The sequence below is a fragment of the Orbicella franksi genome, chromosome 11 (genome assembly GCF_964199315.1).
Source record: "Orbicella franksi chromosome 11, jaOrbFran1.1, whole genome shotgun sequence".
Lineage (NCBI taxonomy): Eukaryota > Metazoa > Cnidaria > Anthozoa > Scleractinia > Merulinidae > Orbicella > Orbicella franksi.
The window spans coordinates 1,254,932-1,278,511 of NC_138155.1; the positions used below are offsets into that span (position 1 = coordinate 1,254,932).

At 45.8% G+C, this 23,580-nt stretch overlaps 2 protein-coding genes across 2 annotated transcripts; both read right to left on the bottom strand.

Annotated features, from left to right (window-relative positions):
* Positions 1-10,573: 10,573 nt before the first annotated feature.
* Positions 10,574-11,681, bottom strand: LOC145460168 (uncharacterized). Its single transcript, XM_081444902.1, has one exon. The coding sequence runs from the start codon at positions 11,651-11,653 to the stop codon at positions 11,126-11,128; it is 528 nt and encodes a 175-aa protein (XP_081301028.1). The 5' UTR covers positions 11,654-11,681; the 3' UTR covers positions 10,574-11,125.
* Positions 11,654-12,554, bottom strand: LOC145503386 (uncharacterized). The gene has a single exon (XM_081482844.1). It carries the CDS (start codon positions 12,552-12,554, stop codon positions 11,742-11,744), a length of 813 nt encoding a protein of 270 aa, XP_081338970.1. The 3' UTR covers positions 11,654-11,741.
* Between the last annotated feature and the right edge of the window lie 11,026 nt (positions 12,555-23,580).

Here is a 23,580-nt window from a genome sequence, read left to right on the forward strand (position 1 = left end):
GGTCCCTCCAGGTATTTATTCTGGTCTTTACTTAATATCTAGAACCGTCGAGGTTTTTGATCGTGCCATCGTCGTCATCTGCGCAGTAAAGTATAAATTGGGTTTCTGAGGAATATGGCATTACCCATTATAAAAGTGATTACCTACACCTGAAACAGCACGAGGTAATCACCCAGCGACCGCCATCAAATGGCCATCGATGTGCCTATGACTCGACTACGACTGGATCATGTAATCCGCCATTTTCATTCCACCGCAAACTCAAAAGATCACAGGCGGAAAAATATCCGGATTCGAGAGAAAATCGATTCAAAGTTCCCACTTTAAATTCCGGATTCAAAATATCCGGAGACACGACCAAACCGGGAAGTTTTTATTTCGGATTCGTCCACTTTTGTGTAAACGGCAAAATCAATCCGGCACTAAAACGTTCCGGATTCATTACGAATCCGGAAAAACTTCCTCTAGTGTAAACCTACAATCCTGGCCATACGTTGTTGGGACACCTCCCCTTTTTGCGCGCTAAAATCCACGATTTCAACTACGTCCTTAACGTTTTAGAACAAAAGATGAATAGAAGCAAGTACAATTGACCCCCTCCCCCTAGCAATGTTGCAAGAAAATGAAGCTATTCTGAAGACTAGATCGGATGTGGGAAAAAAGGAAAAAGGGACAGTAGAAAGTGGTTAGACAGTTGTGTTGGAACCGAACGCGATTGCTGAAAAATCGTTATTATTGGAATAAGACGTGAATATCTATCTTATCGTCTCTTTAGTTCGAGAATACTGTAGTTCTAGGAGGCGAGCAATTCTTGAAACGTGGCTATTCTGAAGCTATTGTCAAGAATTTTTTTTCTTCAAGATTTTTATCAACATTGACAGGGGGGAGGGGGGTAGGCGGGCTTGCGCGGTTTTTGGTCTTAACAGAGGCTGCCTGTGAAGTCATCTGCCGTAACTGTCCCAACACTTTTGACCAGGATTGTAGTCTTAAATGAAGAGCTAACATCCATCTTGTTTTGTTCGCGGAAGTCGGTCACGGAAAAGCGAATTTCAATGAAATATATATATATAATTTGATTAAGCAATTAGCCAAAAATAAGTTGGCCGCCAAAACAGCTTAGGGTTTAGCCTAACTCTAAACTTAAGTTTTAAGACTGAAGGAAAAAAGAAAAAAAGCATTGAGAATTTCAGTTGTTTCAAACAGGAACATTTGCGCACAATGAACTATACGTATAGCACGTGCGTAACCTGGAAAGCAATCCGTCCAGCACAGTAATTGTTCAAATTAACAGCTTACCGAGACACTCGCACTGTTGATGCCTCTTATTTACAATTTAAACTTTTAGGATTTGTTTAATTTACTTTTTCCGACTTTTTAGCAGTAGAAAAGGCACTAAATGTGCGGGTACAAATAAAAAGGTTTAACCGAAAATCGATCCGTCGAAATCAACAAATACAAATTTAATCACTGTAGCGTTCCTTCAGATCACGTAAGGCTACAAACCAACAATATCAACTTGTCATTACGCTTAACAAATGAACTTAGAACGATTTTCTTTCTAGAACTCGTTCTTGTAATTAAAATGATCAAAGAAAGAACGAAAGCTTAAAACGACATAGCAGTAACACCCGAACTCCAAGTAAATTGCTTTTAATTGGCGTTTTTAATTAACGAAATTTCCAAAGCGATGACTTTCAAAATATTAAAGTTAAAAGTGGTCCATTATGTTTTTCTTTTTTCACCCAAATGTTCTAAGATACCGTCTGCGGTTTGTTGGAAACGAATTATGTATTCAGGGCGACCGCCCGCGTCACGCAATTGTTTACATTCTCACGGCGGTTCAGGGAACAATTTATGAGAAGCAGAGGCCAAGGCGGGCGACTTAAAACCATTTGCCCAGAGATGTTTTTTGATTTTCAAACAGGTGGGTGTACAGTTAACCCGTAGAAAGTGTTTTTATGACATTTAAAGTTATAGCCCATAGAAAAATATGGCGATATTTTAGTGCTATAATTCGTTTGCGACACATTGTAAAATTTTGCGTGTCAGTTTGATCTCTTTTCGGGCTCAAAACTAGCTTTGATTTATTTTATTTTTCGCTCAGTCATACCACGAAGACCTGAACTGAATATAAAATCCATTGAAAGATTCCCAAGTAGATGTTCTGCGGAGCGCGAAGCAATCAAATATTCGGAAAATGCAGCAAAACCGGAAGTAGATTTTGAGCCCAATCGGGTGGAAATCGTTTTTCGCAAATTTCTCCCCCAAAAAGCTACATTAGCAGAAACTAACTATGGTTCGTTTGTTTACTAGCTAGGGCCAATCTATGGGCAAAAAATGAGCAAAATCAATTTTTCGACTTGTGCCGTTGTCTGGTCCATAGTTCTAGGCACTGGCTCTTAAAGTAAAGTGGGGCTTTATTTCGGCCAGGAAGCTCGAAGGTGAGCGTTCAAAAAGTTTTGCTCTGTCCATTTCACTGCAAACCAAGGCTATCAGGAGTTAGTTTAGAGTTCCTGGGACTAGAAAATATCCCCCAGGTTCCGGAATATCGACCCGAAGTTTGTCAAACTCACGATGCGAGCAAGGCGGTCTCGGCTACTCTTTCAGTCTTAAGTGAAGTGGGGCTCTATTTCGGCCCAGAATCTCGAAAGTGTGCGTTCAAAAAATCTTGCTGTGTCCATTTCAATGCAAACCAAGTCGATCAGGAGTTAGTTTAGAGTCCCCGGGACTAGAAAATATCCCCCAAGTCCCGGGAATTGGAGCTGAAGTTGATCAAATTCATGATGCGCGTAACGTGGTCTCGGCTACTGTTTCAGTCTTAAAGTCAAGTGTGCCTATATTTCGGCCCACAAGCTAGAAAGTGAGCGTTCAAAAAGTTTTCCTGTGTCCATTTCACTTCAAAACAAGGCCATCAGGACTTAGTTTAGCGTCCAAGGGACTGGAAAATATCCCCCAAGTTCCGGGAAATCCATTCGAAGTTCGTCAAAATTACGATATACGTAAGGCGGTTTGGGCTACTCTTTCAGTCTTAAAGTAAAGTCGGGCTATATTTCTGTCCAGAAGCTCGAAAGTGAGCGTTCAAAAAGTTTTGCTGTGTGCATTTCACTGCAAACCAAAGCTATCAAAAGTTAGTTTAGGGTCCCCGGGACTGGAAAATATTCCCCAAGTTCCGGGAAAGCGAGCCCAAGTTGATCAAAATCACGATGCGCGAAATGCGGTCTCGGCTACTGTTTCAGTCTTAAAGTAAAGTGTGGCTATATTTCGGCCCACAAGCTCGAAAGTGAGCGTTCAAAAAGGTTTGCTCTGTCCATTTCAATGCAAAGCAAGGCGATCAGGAGTTAGTTTACAGTCCCCGGGACTGGAAAATATCCCCCAAGTTCCGAGAAATCGATCCGAAAATGGTCAAAATCACGGTGCGCGTAAGGCGATCTCGGCTACTCTTTCAGTCTTAAAGTGAAGTGGGGCTATATTTCGGCCCAGAAGCTCCAAAGTGGGCGTTCAAAAAGTTATGCTGTGCGCATTTCAGTGCAAACCAAGGCCATCCGGAGTTAGTTTAGAGTCCCCCGGACTGGAAAATATCCCAAAAGTTGCGTGAAATCGAGCTGAACTTGGTCTAACTCACGATGCGCGTGAGGCGGTCTCGGCTACTATTTCAGTCTGAAAGTGAAGTGGGATTCTATTTCGGCCCAGAAGCTGCAAAGAGAGTGTTCAAAAAGCTTTCCTTTGTGCATTTCCCTGAAAACCAAGGCCATCAGGAGTTAGTTTAGAGCCCGCGGAAATGGAATATATCCCCCAAGTTCCGGCAAACCGACCCGAAGTTGGTCAAAATCACGATTTGCGCAAGACGGTCTCGGCTACTCTTTCAGTCTTAAAGTAAAGTGGGGCTATATTTCGGTCCAGAAGCTCGAGAGTGAGCGTTCAAAAAGTTTCGCTGTGTCCATTTCACTGAAAAACAAGACAATCAGGAGTTAGTTTAGAGTCCCCGGGACTGGAAAATATCCCCTAAGTGCCGGCAAATCGAGCCGAAGTTGGTCAAAATCACGGTGCGCTTAAGGCGGTGTCGGCTACTCCTTCAGTCTTAAAGTGAAGTGGGGCTCTATTTCGGCCCACAAGCTCAAAGCTCAAAAAATTACTGTGTCTATTTCACTGCAAACTAAGGCTATCAGGAGTTAGTTTAGAGTCCCGGGTCTGGAAAATATCCCCCAAGTCCCGGGAATTGGAGCCGAAGTTGATCAAATTCATGATGCGCGTAACGTGGTCTCGGCTACTGTTTCAGTCTTAAAGTCAAGTGTGCCTATATTGCGGCCCACAAGCTCGAAAGTGAGCGTTCAAAAAGTTTTCCTCTGTCCATTTCAATGCAAAGCAAGGCGATCACGAGTTAGTTTAGAGTCCCCGGGACTGGAAAATATCCTCCAAGTTCCGAGAAATCGATCGAAAATGGTCAAAATCACGGTGCGCGTAAGGCGCTCTCGGCTACTCTTTCAGTCTTAAAGTGAAGTGGGGCTATATTTCGGCCCAGAAGCTCCAAAGTGGGCGTTCAAAAAGTTATGCTGTGCGCATTTCAGTGCAAACCAAGGCCATCCGGAGTTAGTTTAGAGTCCCCCGGACTGGTAAATATCCCAAAAGTTGCTTGAAATCGAGCTGAACTTGGTCCAACTCACGATGCGCGTGAGGCGGTCTCGGCTACTATTTCAGTCTGAAAGTGAAGTGGGATTCTATTTCGGCCCAGAAGCTACAAAGAGAGTGTTCAAAAAGCTTTCCTTTGTGCATTTCACTGAAAACCAAGGCCATCAGGAGTTAGTTTAGAGCCCGCGGAAATGGAATATATCCCCCAAGTTCCGGCAAACCGACCCGAAGTTGGTCAAAATCACGATTTGCGCAAGACGGTCTCGGCTACTCTTTCAGTCTTAAAGTAAAGTGGGGCTATATTTCGGTCCAGAAGCTCGAGAGTGAGCGTTCAAAAAGTTTCGCTGTGTCCATTTCACTGAAAACTAAGACAATCAGGAGTTAGTTTAGAGTCCCCGGGACTGGAAAACATCCCCCAAGTTCCGGCAAATCGAGCCGAAGTTGGTCAAAATCACGGTGCGCTTAAGGCGGTGTCGGCTACTCCTTCAGTCTTAAAGTGAAGTGGGGCTCTATTTCGGCCCACAAGCTAGAAAGTGAGCGTTCAAAAAGTTTTGTTGTGTCCATTTTACTTCAAAACAAGGCCATCAGGACTTAGTTTAGCGTCCAAGGGACTGGAAAATATCCCCCAAGTTGCGGGAAATCCATTCGAAGTTCGTCAAAATTACGATGCGCGTAAGGCGGTCTCATCTACTCTTTCAGTCTTAAAGTAAAGAGGGGCTATATTTCTGCCCAGAAGCTCCAAAGTTGTGCTCTGTCCATTTCACTCAAAACCAAGGCCATCAGGAGTTACTTTAGAGTCCCTTTGACCGGAATATATCCCCCACGTTTCGGGAAATAAACGCGAAATTGGTCAAAATCACGATTCGCTCAAGACGGTCTCGGCTACTCTTTCAGTCTTAAAGTAAAATGGGGCTCTATTTCGGCCCAGAAGCTCGAGAGTGAGCATTCAAAAACTTTCGCTGTGTCCATTTCACTGCAAACCAAGACAAGCAGGAGTTAGTTGAGAGTCCCCGGGACTGGAAAATATCCCCCAAGTTCCGCGAAATCAACCCGAAGTTTGTCAAAATCACGATGCGCGTAAGGCGGTCTCGGCTACTGTTTCAGTGTTAAAGAGAGGTGGGGCTATATTTTGGCCCAGAAGCTCGAAATTGAGCGTTCAAAAAGTTTTGCTGGGTCCATTTCACTGCAAAACAAGGCCATCAGGACTTAGTTTACCGTCCAAGGGACTTGAAAATATCCCGCAAGTTCCAGGAAATCTACCCGAAGTTGGTCAAAATCACGATGCGCGTAAGGCCGTCTCGGCTGCTGTTTCAGTCTTAAACTAAAGTGGGGCTATATTTCGGCCCAGAAGCTCGAAAGTGAGCGTTCAAAAAGTTTTGCTCTGTCCATTTCACTGCAAAACAAGGCCATCAGGACTTAGTTTAGCGTCCAAGGGACTGGAAATATCCCCCAAGTTACGGGAAATCCACCCGAAGTTAGTGAAAATCACGATGCGCTTAAGGCGCTCTCGGCTACTCTTTCAGTCTTAAGGTAAAGTGGGCTTATATTTAACTCCAGAACCTCGAAAGTAAGGGTTCAAAAAGTTTTGTGTGCGTATTTCACTGACATCTTAGAAAATCAGGATTTAGTTTAGAGACTCTGGGACTAGAAAATATCTCCCAAGTTCCGCCAGATCGAACCGAAGATCCTCAAAATAACGAAGCGCGTAAGGCGCTCCCGCTTACTCTTTCAGTCTTAAAGTGAAGTTGGGCTATATTTCGGCCAAGAAACTCGAAAAAGCGCGTTCAAAAAGTTTTCCTGTGTCCATTTCACTTGAAACCAAGGCCATCAGTAGTTAGTTTCGAGTCCCCGGGACTGGAAAATATCCCCCTAGTTCCGGGAAATCGAGCCGAAGTACCCCAAAATCACGATGCGCGTAAGGCGGTCTCGGCTACTCTTTAAGTCTTAAAGTTAAGTGGGGTTATATTTCGGCCCATAAACTCGAAAGTGAGCGTTCAAAAAGTTCTGCTGTGTCCATTTAACTGTAAACCAAGGCCATCGGAAGTTAGTTTAGCGTGCCCGGGAATTGAAAATATTCGCCAACTTCCGGAAAATCGAGCCGTAGTTGGTCAAAATCACGATGCGCGTAAGGCGGTCTCGGCTACTCTTTTAGTCTAAAATGAAGTGGGGTTATATTTCGGCCGAGAAGCTCGAAAGTAAGCGTTCAAAAAAATGTGCTCTGTCCATTTCACTGCAAACCAAGGCCATCAGCAGTTAGTTTAGACTCCCCGAGACTGGAATATATCCCCGAAGTTCCGCGAAATCCAACGGAAGTTGGTCAAAATCACGATGCGCGTAAGACGGTCTCGGGTACTCTTTCAGTCTTAAAATAAAGTGGGGCTATATTTTGGCCCAGAGGCTCGACGCTGAGTTTTGAAAATGTTTTGCTCTGTCGATTTCAATGCCAACCAAGGCAATCAGGAGTTAGTGTAGAGGCCCCGGAACCGGAAAATATTCCCCAAGTCCCGGGAAATTGAGCCGAAATTCCTCAAAATCACGATACGCGTAAGGCGGTCTCGGCTACTCTTTCAGTCTTAAAGTGAAGTGGGGCTATATTTTTGTCCAGAAGCTCGAAAGTGAGCGTTCAAAAAGTTTTGCTGTGTCCACTTGACTGCAAACCAAGGCCATCAGCAGTTAGTTTAGAGTCCCTGGGACTGGAAAATATCACCCAAGTTGGGGGAAATCGAGCCGAAGTTGGTCAAAATGACGATGTGCGTAAGGCGGTCTCGGCTACTCTTTTAGTCTAAAATGAAGTGGGGCTATATTTTGCCCTAGAAGCTCGACACCGAGCGTTCGCTAATTTTTTCCTGTGTCCATTTCACTGAAAACTAAGGCCATCAGGAGTTAACTTAGAAAGCCCAGGACTGGAAATTTTCCCATAAGATCAATCAAATAGAGCTAAAGTCGCTGAAAATAACGCTGCGCGTAAGGCGCTCTCGGCTACTCTTTCAGTCTTAAAATGAAGTGGGGCTATATTTCGACCTAGAAGCTCGACACCGAACGTGCGCTCCTTTTACTTGTGTCCATTTCACTGAAAACTAAGGCCATAAGGAGTTAGTTTATAGTCCACAAGAGTGGAAAATATCTTTCAAGTTCCGGCAAATCAAGCCAAAGTTGCCCTAAATCACGACGCCTGTAAGGCGGCGTTTGCTACTCTTTCAGTCAAAGTGTGGATATGTTTCGGCCCAGAAGCTCGAAATTGAGCGTTCAAAAAGTTTTCCTATGTCCATTTCACTGCAAACCAAGGTCATCACGAGTTATTTTAGGGTCCCTGGGACTGGAAAATATCCCCCAAGTTCCGGGAAATCAAGCCGAAGTTGGTCAAAATCACAATGCCCGCAAGGCGGTCTCCGCTACTTTTACAGTGTTAAAGAAAAGTGGGGGTATATTTCGGCCCAGAAGCTCGAAAGTGAAATTTCAAAAAGTTTTCCTGTGTCCATTTCATTCCAAACCAAGGGAATCGGGAGTTAGTTTAGAGTCCCTGGGACTAGAAAATATCCCCCAAGTTCCGGGAAGTGGAGCCGAAGTTGGTCAAAATAACGATGCGCGTCAGACGGTCTCGGCTACTTTTTCAGTCTTAAAGTGAACTGGGGTTATATCTCGGCCCAGAAACTCGAAAGTTAGCGTTTAAAAGGTTTTCCTGTGTCCCTTTCACTGCAAACCAAGGCCCCCAGGTGTTAGTTTAGAGTCCTTGGGACTGGAAAATATCCCCCAAATTCACAGAAATGGAGCTAAAGTTGGTCAAAATCACGATGCGTGTAACGCGGCCTCGGCTAATCTTTCAGTCTTAAAGTGAAGTACGGCCATATTTCGGCCCACAATCTCGAAAGCGAGCGTTTAAAAAGTTTTGCTGTGTCTATTTCACTGCAAACCAAGGCAATCAGGAGTTAGTTTAGAGTCCCCGGGACTGGAAAATATCCCCCAAGTTCCGAGAAATCGATCCGAAAATGGTCAAAATCACGGTGCGCGTAAGGCGATCTCGGCTACTCTTTCAGTCTTAAAGTGAAGTGGGGCTATATTTCGGCCCAGAAGCTCCAAAGTGGGCGTTCAAAAAGTTATGCTGTGCGCATTTCAGTGCAAACCAAGGCCATCCGGAGTTAGTTTAGAGTCCCCCAAAATATCCCCCACTTCTGGGAAGTCGAGCCGAAGTTGGTCAAAATCACGATGCGCGTTAGCCGGTCTCGGCTACTCTTTCAGTCTTAAAGTCAAGTGGGGCTATATCTCGGCCCAGAAGCTCGAAGGTGAGCGTTCCAAAGGTTTTGCTGTGTCCATATGAGTAGTAATGGACGCTTATATGAGCGGTAACCAATCAGGAGCCGAGAAAGACAATAGGCTATTGTTTGGAGAACAATGGACGCTATTGTTTTCCACATCCAAGATGGCCGCCACAAATTTCAGCCAATCAGGAGCCGAATTAAGAACAATGGATGCTATTGTTTTCCAAATCCAAGATGGCCGCCACAAATTTCAGCCAATCAGGAGCCAAATTAAGAATTCAAGATGGCGGCGCCCACGAAAGTCGGCCATGTTGGAAAACAGCCCACCAGCCTCGACGGAGGACTGGGATCGGTCTCACGGATTTCAATGGCGACACAAATCACGCCAGGGTCACGCAAAAATGTCATGCAACTTCAAAATCGATACTTACAGTGTCCTGTGGTCCTAAACGACAGAGGTCCATCCAACAAGCGGCCATGATGGAGACTGAGAGACTTGTGTCCGAGGCACTTACGTTTCTATTCGTTCCAAAGCATCCTGGGACGCTGACCTCATCGGGAACCAATCCTAGACTTGCCCCACTCCCTTCACAGTCGAAGGGGTAAAAATAGGGGTAAGGGGTACTCCCCGTTCCAAAGCATCCTGGGCTGATGACCTCATCGGGAACCAATTTTAGACTTGCCCCACTCCCTTCGCGGTCGAAGGGGTAAAAATTGGGGTTAGGGGGTACTCCCCGTTCCAAATCCTAGATTTGTCCCACTCCCCTCTCGGCCAAAGGGGTAAAATAGGGATAAGGGGGTACTCCCTCTTAGTCTGCTATTTAAAACCTTCACACGTTTTGAAAAGGACCAAAACAAAGTTTGTTGACTCACGAAATGGAAGTTAGAAGAAGTCGAAGACTACTAGGATTGACCCCGAAGTAGATGAGTTCAAGGACAAATGTTTCATCTGTCAAGGCGACCTTGTCATTGACTCCTTGACTCGATGTAGTGCGAAAACTTATTGCTGTGGAAAATTTTTGCACAAGAGATGTTTGCAACAGGAGTTACAATACTCAGATAAGTGCGGACATTGCAAAACCTCAAATCCTCCGGGGAATGAAGATGAGGCACAACTTTCACCTTGGGAGGAGGTGGTACGCGAGAGGATTACCAACGCAACGAATGCCATCAATAGGTATCGGCGAGGGGGACAGCCTTATCATATTCACAATCGTAATATTGTTTCGTGGAGGACCTTGCCGCACCATGCGAATCTTTCCATCTGGTTTGAGTTTTTTACAAGACTCACCATCTTCGTGCAGCAAAGGCGAAACGCTACCCTGTACATCCATGCCTATGTCAACTTGCCGTGGATGACCATTACTCAATCAATAAGACTGACGGTGTATGAAATGTTCAGTAGAAACATCCCAACGGAAGTAATGTTCTGCGTACGCGAAGTAAAGTTTAGGTTATTGTTCCTGTCGTGGCTGCACTACGACGCTGAGGATGAAGTGATTATCAACAGATTAACTCTTCAGTCACCTTTTTCACCCCCCATTTACCCTGAAGACACAGCTTGGGTGTAACGTGTAACTTTTATTGTAACTCAAAAAACTCGTAAAACAAAACAAAAACAAAAACAAAGAGTCTGAGTCTTTGCAACGTTTATTGAATAATGATAATAAAAATAATAACATGAACTCCGAAAAAGAATTGATTATAAATTTTTAACTCTTTAAGTCTTGACCGTCGGTATTCCACAAAGTGCTGGGGACTAAAGTCGTTTCCAGTTTCACAGACTCTTGGTTCCTGGCCCCAAAACGCACGATATTCTGCCCTAGTTTTCTTTGCTTTTGGTCATGAAGTCTTTGCCTGATCCGTTCCTTATTCTTGGCATAATAACTTCTCCAATACTCGTTGATCCGTTCCCTGTTGTTTTTACAGTATTGTCTTCGGTAATTTCTGATGTGCTCCTTGTTCTGTTGACAATAGGCTCTCTGGCTGCTGGCAAGTCGTTCCTTGTTGTTTTCATACCATCTTTTACGACGAGTTTTGAGAATCCCGATGTTCTCTGCACGATATCTCTTTTGTTGGGCCAGGATTCGTTGTTTGTTCTTGGCATAATATTTTTTGTGGTAGGCCTTTTTACAGACAACCCTCTGGTCATTCCCTGACCGTTGATTGGAGCAATTCATCTTGCATGTGTAGCGTCTTGCAAATAATGACCAAAACCCTGGAATCACACACTCTTATAAGAGTCACATGGCTAATTCAGGTCTTAGCCTCTTCTTCTTCCGCATTAGTCTGTTTAGCAGGAATTTTCGTTTTACCACTGCCGACTCGGCCGCTTCGTCAAAATCCATGTCGTCTTCCTCAATAAAGCGTCGAAGAGTCTTCATGACTTTACGGTGTATTGCGTCGTGTTTGATACGGTGAGTCCATTTTAGACGCTCTAAGTAAGTCCTTCGTAGCCTTCTTCTACTTACAGGTAATAGGACGTTGAAAGCAGCATTTTCGGCATATTTTTGGGATTTTCCCTTATCCAGGAACTGCTGGACTTCTTTCAGGTAGGTTTCTTTGACGTCTTCTCCGACGTTTTGAGGTAGCGGACTCCACGGATCTGGTTCATCGTCGTCCGCTTCTTCTTCCTCTTCGGAGCTGCTACTATCCTCATCTTCTTCCTGTTCCTCTTCAGGCTCCTCTTCATCCACCTCTTCTTCCTCTTCAACGTTCTCGTCATTGTCATCTTCCACGGGGCCAAAAATATCTGTTGAACGATCATCCATGATTCTCGTCGACCTTCACCGAAGACAACGTACTTCAAATGAACCGAGTCGATTAAACTGATGTTTAATATACCATTTTGGGCAATGATCAGACATCCTCTCTCTTTCTTCGATGCCAGCGCGGGTATCCTTCGTGCGTCATGAGGTGACTAAACACGCGTCTCCTGTCATCACTGGCGGGATGTAAATCCAGGACCGTGTACCCAAACGGTCGTTCGGTCACTTTTTGATACGCGTCCATCATGTCTTGCCAGCAAGTGGGAAAAGCTTGAAGCAGTAAATTCTTCATCCCTAATTGATCTCTTGGATTTTTGAAGGCTACGATGTAGTGGGCGTTCCTGGAAATACTCTTGGCGTATTTCCCTGGTGGAAACATGTCTTGGCACAGGTACAACACGGTGATATTTTGATGATGAGAGTGTTTGGTGAATAAGTCTAGCAACGCTTTGTCCTCACCTCCCTCTGCCATCAGATCGTCCAGTACGAGTAATCCACCCTTCGGAAACCATGACTTGAGATGGTCTGACTCTGGAATCCCTTCGTGAAATTGCACACCAGCGTCTTCCATGTCTCTAAATCCGTCTTGCCACGCCCCGTAGCAATAATGAATCGTAGTGGGAGGGTTTACAAACAATTCTTCCAAGTGATCCAAGAGTAACGATTCGGTAAAACAAGTCTTCCCACAACCAGAAGGGCCCACGATCAAAATACTGGAGGGTGTCTTGTCTTCTCCCATTTCTATTCTACTAGGGATCCCATGGTGCTTTTCGGTAGGAAATGTGATATTTGGGACATCTCGTGTCTTATCTGATCCACTGCTTTGACAACTATGTTTTTCGTGACGAATTCTACTGTCTGCACGAGAGAATAGTCTATGACAATATCGACAATAAAGGGACATGACTCCTTGCTAGTTTGACTCAAAATGAATTCAGGCAGTTAATGCCTTAGTTTTATACATGATTAATGGTCCAGTTGACGAGTGTGGTGGAGGCGGTGGCGGTGGTGGTGGTGGTGGCGGTGGTGGTGGTGATGGTGAATGTGGTGGTGGTGCAGGTAATGGATGTGGTGGTGGTGGTGGTGGTGAATGTGGTGGACGTGGTGGTGGTGGTGGTGAATGTGGTGGTGGTGGATGTGGTGGTGGTGGATGTGGTGGTGGTGGATGCGGTGGTGGTGGTGTAGGTAATGGATGTGGCTGTGGTGGTGAATGTGGTGGATGTGGCGGTGGTGGCGGTGGTGGTGAATGTGGTTTTGGTGGTGGTGGTAAATGTGGTGGTGGTGGAATGTGGCGGTGGTGGTGGTGGTGGATGCGGTGGTGGTGGCGGTGATAAATGTGGGCGTGGTGGCAAATGTGGTGGTAGTGGTGGATGTGGCGGTGGTGGTGGTAAATGTGGTGGATGTGGCGGTGGTGGCGGTGGCGGTGGAGGTGGATGTGGTGGTAAATGTGGTAGTGGTGGTGTAGGTGGTGGATGTGGCTGTGGTGGTGAATGTGGTGGATGCGGTGGTGGTGGTACATGGGTGGTGATATAGGAGGTGGTGGTGGTGAATGTAGTGGTTGTGATGGTGCATGTGGTGGTGGTGGTGAATGTGGCGGTGGTAGTGAATGTGGTGGTGGTGAATGTAGTGGTGGTGGCGGTGGTGGTAAATGTGGTGGTGGCGGTGTAGGTGGTGGTGCAGGTAATGGATGTGACGGTGGTGGTTGTGAATGTGGTGGATGTGGTGGTGGTGGTGAATGTGGTGGTGGTGGATGTGGTGGTGGTGGATGCGGTGGTGGTGGTGTAGGTAATGGATGTGGCTGTGGTGGTGAATGTGGTGGATGTGGCGGTGGTGGCGGTGGTGGTGAATGTGGTTTTGGTGGCGGTGGTAAATGTGGTGGTGGTGGAATGTGGCGGTGGTGGTGGTGGTGGTGGTGGATGCGGTGGTGGTGGCGGTGGTAAATGTGGTGGTGGTGGTAAATGTGGTGGTAGTGGTGGATGTGGCGGTGGTGGTGGTAAATGTGGTGGATGTGGCGGTGGTGGTGGTGAATGTGGTGGTGGCGGTGGCGGTGGAGGTGGATGTGGTGGTAAATGTGGTAGTGGTGGTGTAGGTGGTGGATGTGGCTGTGGTGGATGCGGCGGTGGTGGTACATGGGTGGTGATATAGGAGGTGGTGGTAGTGAATGTAGTGGTTGTGATGGTGCATGTGGTGGTGGTGGTGAATGTGGCGGGGGTAGTGAATGTGGTGGTGGTGGCGGTGGTGGCGGTGGTGGTGAATGTGGTGGTGGCGATGTAGGTGGTGGTGGTAAATGTGGTGCTGGAGGTGGTGGTGGTAAATGTGGTTGTAGTAGATGAGGTGGTGGTGGTGTCGTAAAAGATGGTTTGAAAACAACAAGGAACGACTCGCCAGCAGCCAGAGAGCCTATTGTTAACAGAACAAGGAGCACATCAGAAATTACCGAAGACAATACTGTAAAAACAACAGGGAACGGATCAACGAGTATTGGAGAAGACTTAAAGAGTGAAAAATTGTAACCAATTCTCTTTCGGAGTTCGTGTTATTATTTTTATTATCATTATTCAATAAACGTTGCAAAGACTCAGACTCTTTGTTTTTGTTTTTGTTTTGTTTTACGAGTTTTTTGAGTTACAATAAAAGTTACACGTTACACCCAAGCTGTGTCTTCAGGGTAAATGGGGGGTGAAAAAGATGACTGAAGAGTTAATCTGTTGATAATCACTTCATCCTCAGCGTCGTAGTGCAGCCACGACAGGAACAACAACCTAAACTTTACTTCGCGTACGCAGAGCATTACTTCCGTTGGGATGTTTCTACTGAACATTTCATACACCGTCAGTCTTATTGATTGAGTAATGGTCATCCACGGCAAGTTGACATAGGCATGGATGTACAGGGTAGCGTTTCGCCTTTGCTGCACGAAGATGGTGAGTCTTGTAAAAAACTCAAACCAGATGGAAAGATTCGCATGGTGCGGCAAGGTCCTCCACGAAACAATATTACGATTGTGAATATGATAAGGCTGTCCCCCTCGCCGATACCTATTGATGGCATTCGTTGCGTTGGTAATCCTCTCGCGTACCACCTCCTCCCAAGGTGAAAGTTGTGCCTCATCTTCATTCCCCGGAGGATTTGAGGTTTTGCAATGTCCGCACTTATCTGAGTATTGTAACTCCTGTTGCAAACATCTCTTGTGCAAAAATTTTCCACAGCAATAAGTTTTCGCACTACATCGAGTCAAGGAGTCAATGACAAGGTCGCCTTGACAGATGAAACATTTGTCCTTGAACTCATCTACTTCGGGGTCAATCCTAGTAGTCTTCGACTTCTTCTAACTTCCATTTCGTGAGTCAACAAACTTTGTTTTGGTCCTTTTCAAAACGTGTGAAGGTTTTAAATAGCAGACTAAGAGGGAGTACCCCCTTATCCCTATTTTACCCCTTTGGCCGAGAAGGGAGTGAGACAAATCTAGGATTTGGAACAGGGAGTACCCCCTCACCCCAATTTTTACCCCTTCGACCGCGAAGGGAGTGGGGCAAGTCTAAAATTGGTTCCCGATGAGGTCATCAGCCCAGGATGCTTTGGAACGGGGAGTACCCCCTTACCCCTATTTTTACCCCTTCGACTGTGAAGGGAGTGGGGCAAGTCTAGGATTGGTTCCCGATGAGGTCAGCGTCCCAGGATGCTTTGGAACAAATAGAAAGGTATATAAGTGCCTCGGACACAAGTCTCTCAGTCTCCATCATGGCCGCTTGTTGGATGGACCTCTGTCGTTTAGGACCACAGGACACTGTAAGTATCGATTTTGAAGTTGCATGACATTTTTGCGTGACCCTGGTGTGATTTGTGTCGCCATGGAAATCCGTGAGACCAATCCCAGTCCTCCGTCGAGGCTGGTGGGCTGTTTTCCAACATGGCCGACTTTCGTGGGCGCCGCCATCTTGAATTCTTAATTTGGCTCCTGATTGACTGAAATTTGTGGCGGCCATCTTGGATTTGGAAAACAATAGCATCCATTGTTCTTAATTCGGCTCCTGATTGGCTGAAATTTGTGGCGGCCATCTTGGATGTGGAAAACAATAGCGTCCATTGTTCTCCAAACAATAGCCTATTGTCTTTCTCGGCTCCTGATTGGTTACCGCTCATATAAGCGTCCATTACTACTCATATGAATGCAAACCAAGGCCATCAGGACTTAGCTTAAAATCTCCGGGACTGGATAATATTTCCTAAGTTCCCGTAAATCGAGCCAAAGTTGCTCAAAATCACGATGCGCGTAAGGCGGACTCTTCTACTCTTTCAGTTTTAAAATGAAGTGGGGCTATATTTCGTCCTAGAAACTCCACACCGAGCGTGCGCTCCTTTTACCTGTGTTCATTTCACTGAAAACTAAGGCCATCAGGAATAAGTTTACAATCCCCGGGCCTGGAAAATATCCCCCAAATTCCGACAAATCGAGCCAAAATTGCTCAAAATCACCATTCGCGTAAAGCAGTCTCGTCTTCTCTTTGAGTCTTTAAATGAAGTGGGGCTATATTTCGGCCTGGTAGCTCGACACCGAGCGTCCGCTCTTTTTACCTGTTCCCATCCACTGAAAACTAACGCCATCTGCAGTTAGTTTAGAGTTTCCGGGACTGGAAAATATCCCCAAAGCTTTGCCAAATCGAGCTACAGTTTCTCAAAATAACGATGCGCGTAAGCTTGTCTCGGCTACTCTTTCAGTGTTAAAATGAACTGGGGCTATATTTTGACCTCGAAGGTCGACGCCGAGCGTGCGCTCCTTTTACCTGTGTCCATTGTATCTGTGTCCTGTGTCCACTGAAAACTAAGGCCATCTGCAGTTAGTTTAGAGTTTCCGGGACTGGAAAATATCCCCCAAGTTTCGCCAAATCGAGCTAAAGTTTCTCAAAATAACGATGCGCGTAAGCTTATCTCGGCTACCCTTTCAGTGTTAAAATGAACTGGGCTATATTTTGACCTCGAAGCTCGACGCCGAGCGTGCGCTCCTTTTACCTGTGTCCATTTCACTGAAAACTAAGGATATCAGGAGCTAGTTTAGGGTCCCCGGGACTAGAAAATATCCCCCAAGTCTCGGCAAATCGAGCTAAAGTGGTTCAAAATCACGATGCGCGTTAGGCGGTGTCGGCTACTCATTCAGTCTTGAATTGAAGTGGGGCTATATTTCGGCTTAGTAGCTCGACACCGAGCGTGCGCTCCTTTTACCTGTGTCCATTTCACGGAAAACTTAGGGCATAAGGAGTTCGTTTAGAGTCGCTGGGACTGGAAAATGTACCCCAAGTTCGGGGAAATTGAGCCGAAATTGGTCAAAATCACGATGCGCGTAAGGCGGTCTCCGCTACTCTTTCAGTGTTAAAGTGAAGTGGGGCTCTTTTTCGCCCCAGAAGCTCGAAAGTGAGCGTTCTAATAGTTTCGCTGTGTGCATTTCACTGCAAACCAAGGCCATCAGGAATTAGTTTAGAGTCCACGGGATTGGAATATATCCCCCAACCTCCGGGAAATTAATCCGAAGTTGGTCAAAATCACGATGCGCGTAAGGTGGTCTCGGCTACTCTTTCAGTCTTAATGTGATGTGGGGCTATATTTTGACCCAGAAGCTCGAAAGTGAGCGTTCAAAAAGGTTTGCTGTGTCCATTTCACTGCAAACAAAGGCCATCTGGAGTTAGTTTAGAGTCCCCGCGACTGGAAATTATCCCCCAAGTCTCGGAAAATCGAGCCAAAGTGGCTCAAAATCACCCTTCGCGTAACGCCGTGTCGGCTACTCTTTCAGTCTTGAAATGAAGTGTGGGTATATTTCGGCATAGAAGCTCGACACCCGAACGTGCGCTCCTTTTACCTGTTTCCATCCACTGAAAACTAAGGCCATCAGGAGTTAGTAGAGAGTCCTCGAAACTGGAAAATATCCCCCAAAATCCGGCAAATCGAGTCATAGTAGCTCAAAATCACGATAAGAGTAAGCCGGTCTCCTCTACTCTTTCAGTCCTTAAATGAAGTGGGGCTACATTTCGGCCTAGAAGCTCGACACCGAGCCTGCTTTCCTTTTACCTGTGTCCATCTTACTGAAAACTAAGGCCATGAGGAGTTAGTTTAGAGTCCCCGGGACTGGAAAATATTCCCAAGTTCCGGCAAATCGAGCCAAAGTTGCTTAAAATCTCGATGCGCGTAAGGCCGTCTCGGCTACTTTTTCAGTCTTAAAATGACGTGGGGCTATATTTCGGCCTAGAAGCTCGACACAGAACGTGCGCTCCTTTTAAGTGTGTCCATTTCACTGAAAACTAAGGGCATCAGGAATTAGTTTAGAGTTCCTGGGACTGGAAAATGTCCCCTCAAGTTCCGCGAAATCGAGCCGAAGTTGATCAAAATCACGATGCGCGTAAGGGGGTCTCGGATACTCTTTTAGTCTGAAAGAGAAGTTGGGCTATATTTCGGCCTAGAAGCTCGAAAGTGAGCGTTCAAAAAGTTGTGCTGTGTCTATTTCACTACAAATCAAGGCCATCAGGAGTTAGTTTAGAGTCGTCGGGACTGGTAAATATCCCCCAAATTCTAAGAAATCAAGCCAAAGTGGGTCACAATTACGATGCGCGCAAGGCGGTCTCGGCTACTTTTTCAGTCTAAAATGAAGTGGGGCTATATTTTTGCCTAGAAACTCGAAACTGAGCGTGCGATCGTTTTACCTGTGTCCATTTCTCTGCAATCCAAGGCCATCAGGAGTTAGTTTAGAATCCCCGGGCCAGGAAAATATTCCCAAAGTTCCAGGAAATCCAGGCAAAGTTGCTTAAAATCACGATGCGCGAAGAGAGGTCTATTCTACTCTTTCAGTCTTAAAATGAGGTAGGGCTATATTTCGGCCTAGACGCTGGAAACCGAGCGTGCGATCGTTTTACCGGTGTCCTTTTTTCTGCAAACCAAGGCCATCACAAGTTACTTTAGAGTCCCCGAGTCTGAAAAATAGCCCCCAAGTTCCGGGAAATCCAGCCAAAGTTTCTGAAAATCACGATGCGCGCAAGGCGGTCTCAGCTACTCTTGTAGTCTTGAAATGAGGTGAGGCTATATTTCGGCCTAGAAGCTGGAAACCAAGCATGCGATCGTTTCACCTTTGTCCATTTCTCTGCAAACCAAGGCCGTCAGGAGTTAGTTTAGAGTACCTCAGACTGCAAAATATCCCCAAATTCCCGGAAATCGAGGCGAAGTTGCTCAAAATCACGATGCGCGTAAGGTGGTCTCTGCCACTCTTTCAGTCTTAAAGTGGAGTGGGGCTATATTTCGGCAGAGGCGCTCGAAAGTGAGCGTTCAAAAAGTTTTCCTGTGTCTGTTTCACTGCAAACCAAGGCAATCAGAAGTTAGTTTAGAGTCCCCTAAACAAAAAAAAATCCCCCAGGTTCCGAGAAATCGAGCCGAAGCTGGTCAAAATCACGCTGCGCGTAAGGCGGTCTCGCCTACTTATTCAGTCTTAAAGAGAAGTGGGGCTATATTTCGGCCCAGAAGCTCGAAAGTGAGGGTTTAAAAAGTTTTCCTGTGTCGATTTCACTGCAAACCAAGGCCATCAGGAGTTAGTTTAGAGTCCCCGGGCCTGGAAAGTATCCTCCAAGTTGCTGGAAATCGAGCCGAAATTGGTCAAATTTACGATGCGCGTGAGCCGGTCTCCGCTACTCTTTCAGTGTTAAAGTGAAGTGGGTCTATTTATCGGCACAGAAGCTCGAAAGTGAGCGTTCAAAAAGTTTTCCTGTGTCCATTTCACTGCAAACCAAGACCAAGAGGAATTGGTTTAGAGACCCCGTGACTGGAAAATATCCCCAAGTTCCGGGAAATCGAGACGTAATTGGTCAAAATCACGATGCGCGTAAGGCGGTCTCGGCTACTCATTCAGTCTTAAAATGAAATGGGGCTATATTTCGGCCCAGACGCTCGAAAGTGAGCGTTCAAAAAGTTTTGCTGTGTCCATTTCACTGCAAACCAAGGCAATCAGGAGTTAGTTTAGGGTCCCCGGGACTGGAAAATATCCCCCAAGTTTAGGGAAATCGAGCCGAAGTTGATCAAAATCACGATGCACGTAAGGCGGTCTCGGCTACTCTTTCGGTCTTAAAGTAAAGTCAGGCTATATTTCGACCCAGAAGCTCGGAAGTGAGCGTTGAAAAAGTTTCGCTCTGTCCATTTCACTGCAAACCAAGGCCGTCAGGAGTTAGTTTAGAGTCCTCGGGCCTGGAAAATATTCCCCAAGTTCCGGGAAATCAGAGGCGAAGTTGGTCACAATCACGATGCGCGTAAGGCGGTCTCGGCTAATCTTTCACTCTTAAAGTGATGTGGGGCTATATTTCGGCCCGGAAGCTTGAAAGCGAGCGTTCCAAAAAATTTGCTGTGTCCATTTCACTTCAAACCTAGGCAATCAGAGGTTAGTTTAAAGTCCTCGGGACTGGAAAATATTCCCCAAGTTCCGGGAAATCGAGCCGAAGTTGGTCAAAATCACGATGCGCGTAAGGCAGTCTCGGCTACTCTTTCAGTCTTAAAATGAAGTGGGGCTATATTTTGGCCTAGAAGCTGGACACCGAGCGTGCGCTTCTTTTAGTTGTGTCCATTTCACTGAAAACTAAGGCCATTAGGAGTTAGTTTGGAGTCCATAGGACTGGAAAATATCTCCCAAGTTCCTTTAAATCAAGCCAAAGGTGATCAAAATCACGGTACGCGTAAGCCGGTCTCGGCTACTCTTTCAGTCTTAAAATGAAGTGGGGCTATATTTCGACCTAGAAGCTCAACACCGAGCGTGCGCTCCTTTTACTTGTTTCCATTTCACTGAAAACTAAGGCCACTAGGAGTTAGTTTGGAGTAAACAGGACTGGAAAATATCTCCCAAGTTCAGGCAAACCAAGCCAAACTTGCTCAAAATCACGATGCGCGTAAGGCGATCTCGGCTAGTCTTTCAGTCTTAAAATAAAGTGGGACTATATTTCGGTCTAGAAGCTCGACACCGAGCGTGCACTTCTTTTACCTGTGTCCATTTTACTGAAACCTAAGGCCATCAGGAGTTACTTTAGAGTCCCCGTGTCTAAATAATATATCCCAAGTTCTTGCAAATCGAGCCAAAGCGGCTTAAAATCACAATGCGCGTAAGGTGATCTCGGCTACTCTTTTAGTCTTAAAATGAAGTGGGGTTATATTTCGGCCCAGAAGCTCGACTGTGAACGTTCAGAAAAATTTGCTGTGTCCATTTCACTGCAAACCTAGGCAATCAAGGGTTAGTTTAGAGTCCCCGGGACTGGAAAATATCCACCAAGTTCCGGGAGATCGAGTCGAAGTTGGTCGAAATCACGATGCGCGTAAGGCGGTCTCGGCTACTCCTTCCGTCTTAAAATGAAGTGGAGCTATATTTTGGACCTAGAAGCTTAACACCGAGCGTGCGCTCCTTTTAGTTGTGTTCATTTCCCTGACAACTAAGGCCATTAGGAGTTAGTTTGGAGTCTATAGGACTGGAAAATATCTCCCAAGTTCCCTCAAATCAAGCCAAAGGTGATCAAAATGACGATGCGCGTAAGCCGGTCTCGGCTACTCTTTCAGTCTTAAAATGAAGTGGGGCTATATTTCGACCCAGAAGCTCGACACCGAGCGTGCGTTCCTTTTACTTGGTTCCATTTCACTGAAAACTAAGGCCCCTGGGAGTTAGTTTGGAGTCCACAGGACTGGAAAATATCTCCCAAGTTCAGGCAAATCAAGCCAAACTTGCTCAAAATTACGATGCGCGTAATGCGATCACGGCTAGTCTTTCAGTCTTAAAATAAAGTGGGGTTATATTTCGGTCTAGAAGCTCGACACCGATCGTGCACTCCTTTTACCTGTGTCCATTTCACTGAAAACTAAGGCCATCAGGAGTTAGTTTAGAGTCTCCGGGTCTAAAAACTATACCCCAAGTTCCGGCAGTGTAAAATGGGGTTGACTAGCCTACACGACTTCTACGGTTCGTGACATTTGTACATTTGCCGTTCTCTGTTCGGTCACTCGGTCTTTCTTGTCGCTTCACTCGTGTTCATGAAGGGCACTTCATGTTGTGTAACAAGGAGGAATTTTAAGTGAATTTGAGCCGTTAGATCATTCTATGGCAAATTTTTTTTTAGGTCATAGGTCTGCATGTTATCTGCGTGTCGACTCGTTAAGTTTGACACCTCTGTAATTTGCCATGTGTTTTTGCATTTTTTAGGCTCATTTCTATTGCAAAATATGCTTTTATGAGTCTCCATGAATTTGCTTTTGAGGAACAAAATATGAAATTTACCGTGACATGTTGCTTACTTGCATTCTATATTGTGACGCCGGGCCCGGCTGTGATTAGAACTGTTTGCAAGCACAGTAGGTAGATCCTTATCACGGATATCATATTTGTTCTCGTCCGATTTCCTTCGGAGACGCCGTAGCTTTACTTTGAGAAAGCTATACGTTTGTCTAGTGACATTCTTATGTTTCTTGCAGCTATCTGCTCGAGCTTATGTTTCTCTTGCTCGATGTATAGGTTTATTCCTCCTTTAGTTGTTCTGGCACCACATGATTCAAATGTAGCTGTTTACGCGCAAGTCCTGTTGACTGTTTTGCGTCTTTTATATGCCATTGTTCGGCTTAGTTCAGGCAAGACCATGGTTTCGATCCTCCATGTGGATCTCATCAGTTGCCGGTATTTCTAAAATATTCTGTACATCTGAAGTTGCTAGCGCAACTCGTACCTCTGTGAGAATGCAAGACATTCTGCGGCTTGGCACAAACTTCTCGTGGTGTGTACCCTTGTGACGGATAGAACATGTCTGGTTTCTATTGGCTATGACAGCTAGCCAATGGCGTAATGTACTTTTCGATCCTTACTTTTTTGAAGCTTGACCTCGTTATTGTGTGTTTCTTTGACGACCCAAAGCGGCGTAAGGCGTATGCGCGTAAGGCGTATGCGCGTAAGGCGATCTCGGCTACTCTTTTAGTTTTAAAATGAAGTGCGGCTATATTTCGGCGTAGAAGCCCGACACCGAGCGTGCGCTCCTTTAAGCTTTGTCCATTTCACTGAATACTAAAGCCATATGGAGTTATTTTAGAGTCGCCGGGACGGTAAAATTTGCCCCAAGTTCCGGTAACTCGAGCCAAAGTTGCTAAAAATCACGATGCGCTTAAGGCGGTCTCATAAGCAACTATTGCTTCATTTGCCGGAGCTTGGGGGATATTTTGCAGTCGCGGGGATTCTAAACTAACTGCTGATGGGCTTAGTTTTCACTGAAACTGACACAGGTAAAGGGAGCGCACGCTCAGTGTCGAGCTTCTAGGCCGAAATATAGCCCCACTTCATTTTAAGACTGAAACAGTAGCCGAGACCGCCTTACGCGCATCGTGAATTTGAGCAATTTTGGTTTGATTTGCAGAACTTGGGGGGTATTTTCCAGTCCCGGGGACTCTAAACTAATTTCTGTGGCCTTACTTTTCAGTGAAATGGACACAGGTAAAAGGAGCGCCCACTCCGTGTCAAGCTTCTAGGCCAAAATATAGCCCCACTTCATTTTAAGACTGAAAGAGTAGCCGAGACCGCCATACGCGCATCGTGATTTTAAGCAACTTTGGCTCGATTTGCCGAGAATTAAGGGATATTTTCCACTCCTCGGGACTCTAAATTAACTCCTGATGGCCTTACTTTTGAGTGAAAAGGACACAGGTAAAAGGAGCGCACGCTCGGTGTCGAGCTTCTAGGCCGAAATATACCCCCGCTTTATTTTAAGTTAAAAGAGTAGTCAGGACCGCCTTACGCGCATCGTGAATTTGAGCAACTTTGGATCGATTTGCCGGAACTTGGGGGATATTTTCCCGTCCCGGGGAATCTCAACCAACTCCTGATGGCCTTAGTTTTTAGTGAAATGAACACACGTAAAAGGAGCGCACGCTCGGTGTCGAGCTTCTAGCTC

Excerpts from the sequence above, each read along its gene's own strand:
- LOC145503386 (XM_081482844.1), bottom strand. The coding sequence starts at position 12,554 with ATGTCCCTTTATTGTCGATATTGTCATAGACTATTCTCTCGTGCAGAC.
- LOC145460168 (XM_081444902.1), bottom strand. The coding sequence starts at position 11,653 with ATGGATGATCGTTCAACAGATATTTTTGGCCCCGTGGAAGATGACAAT.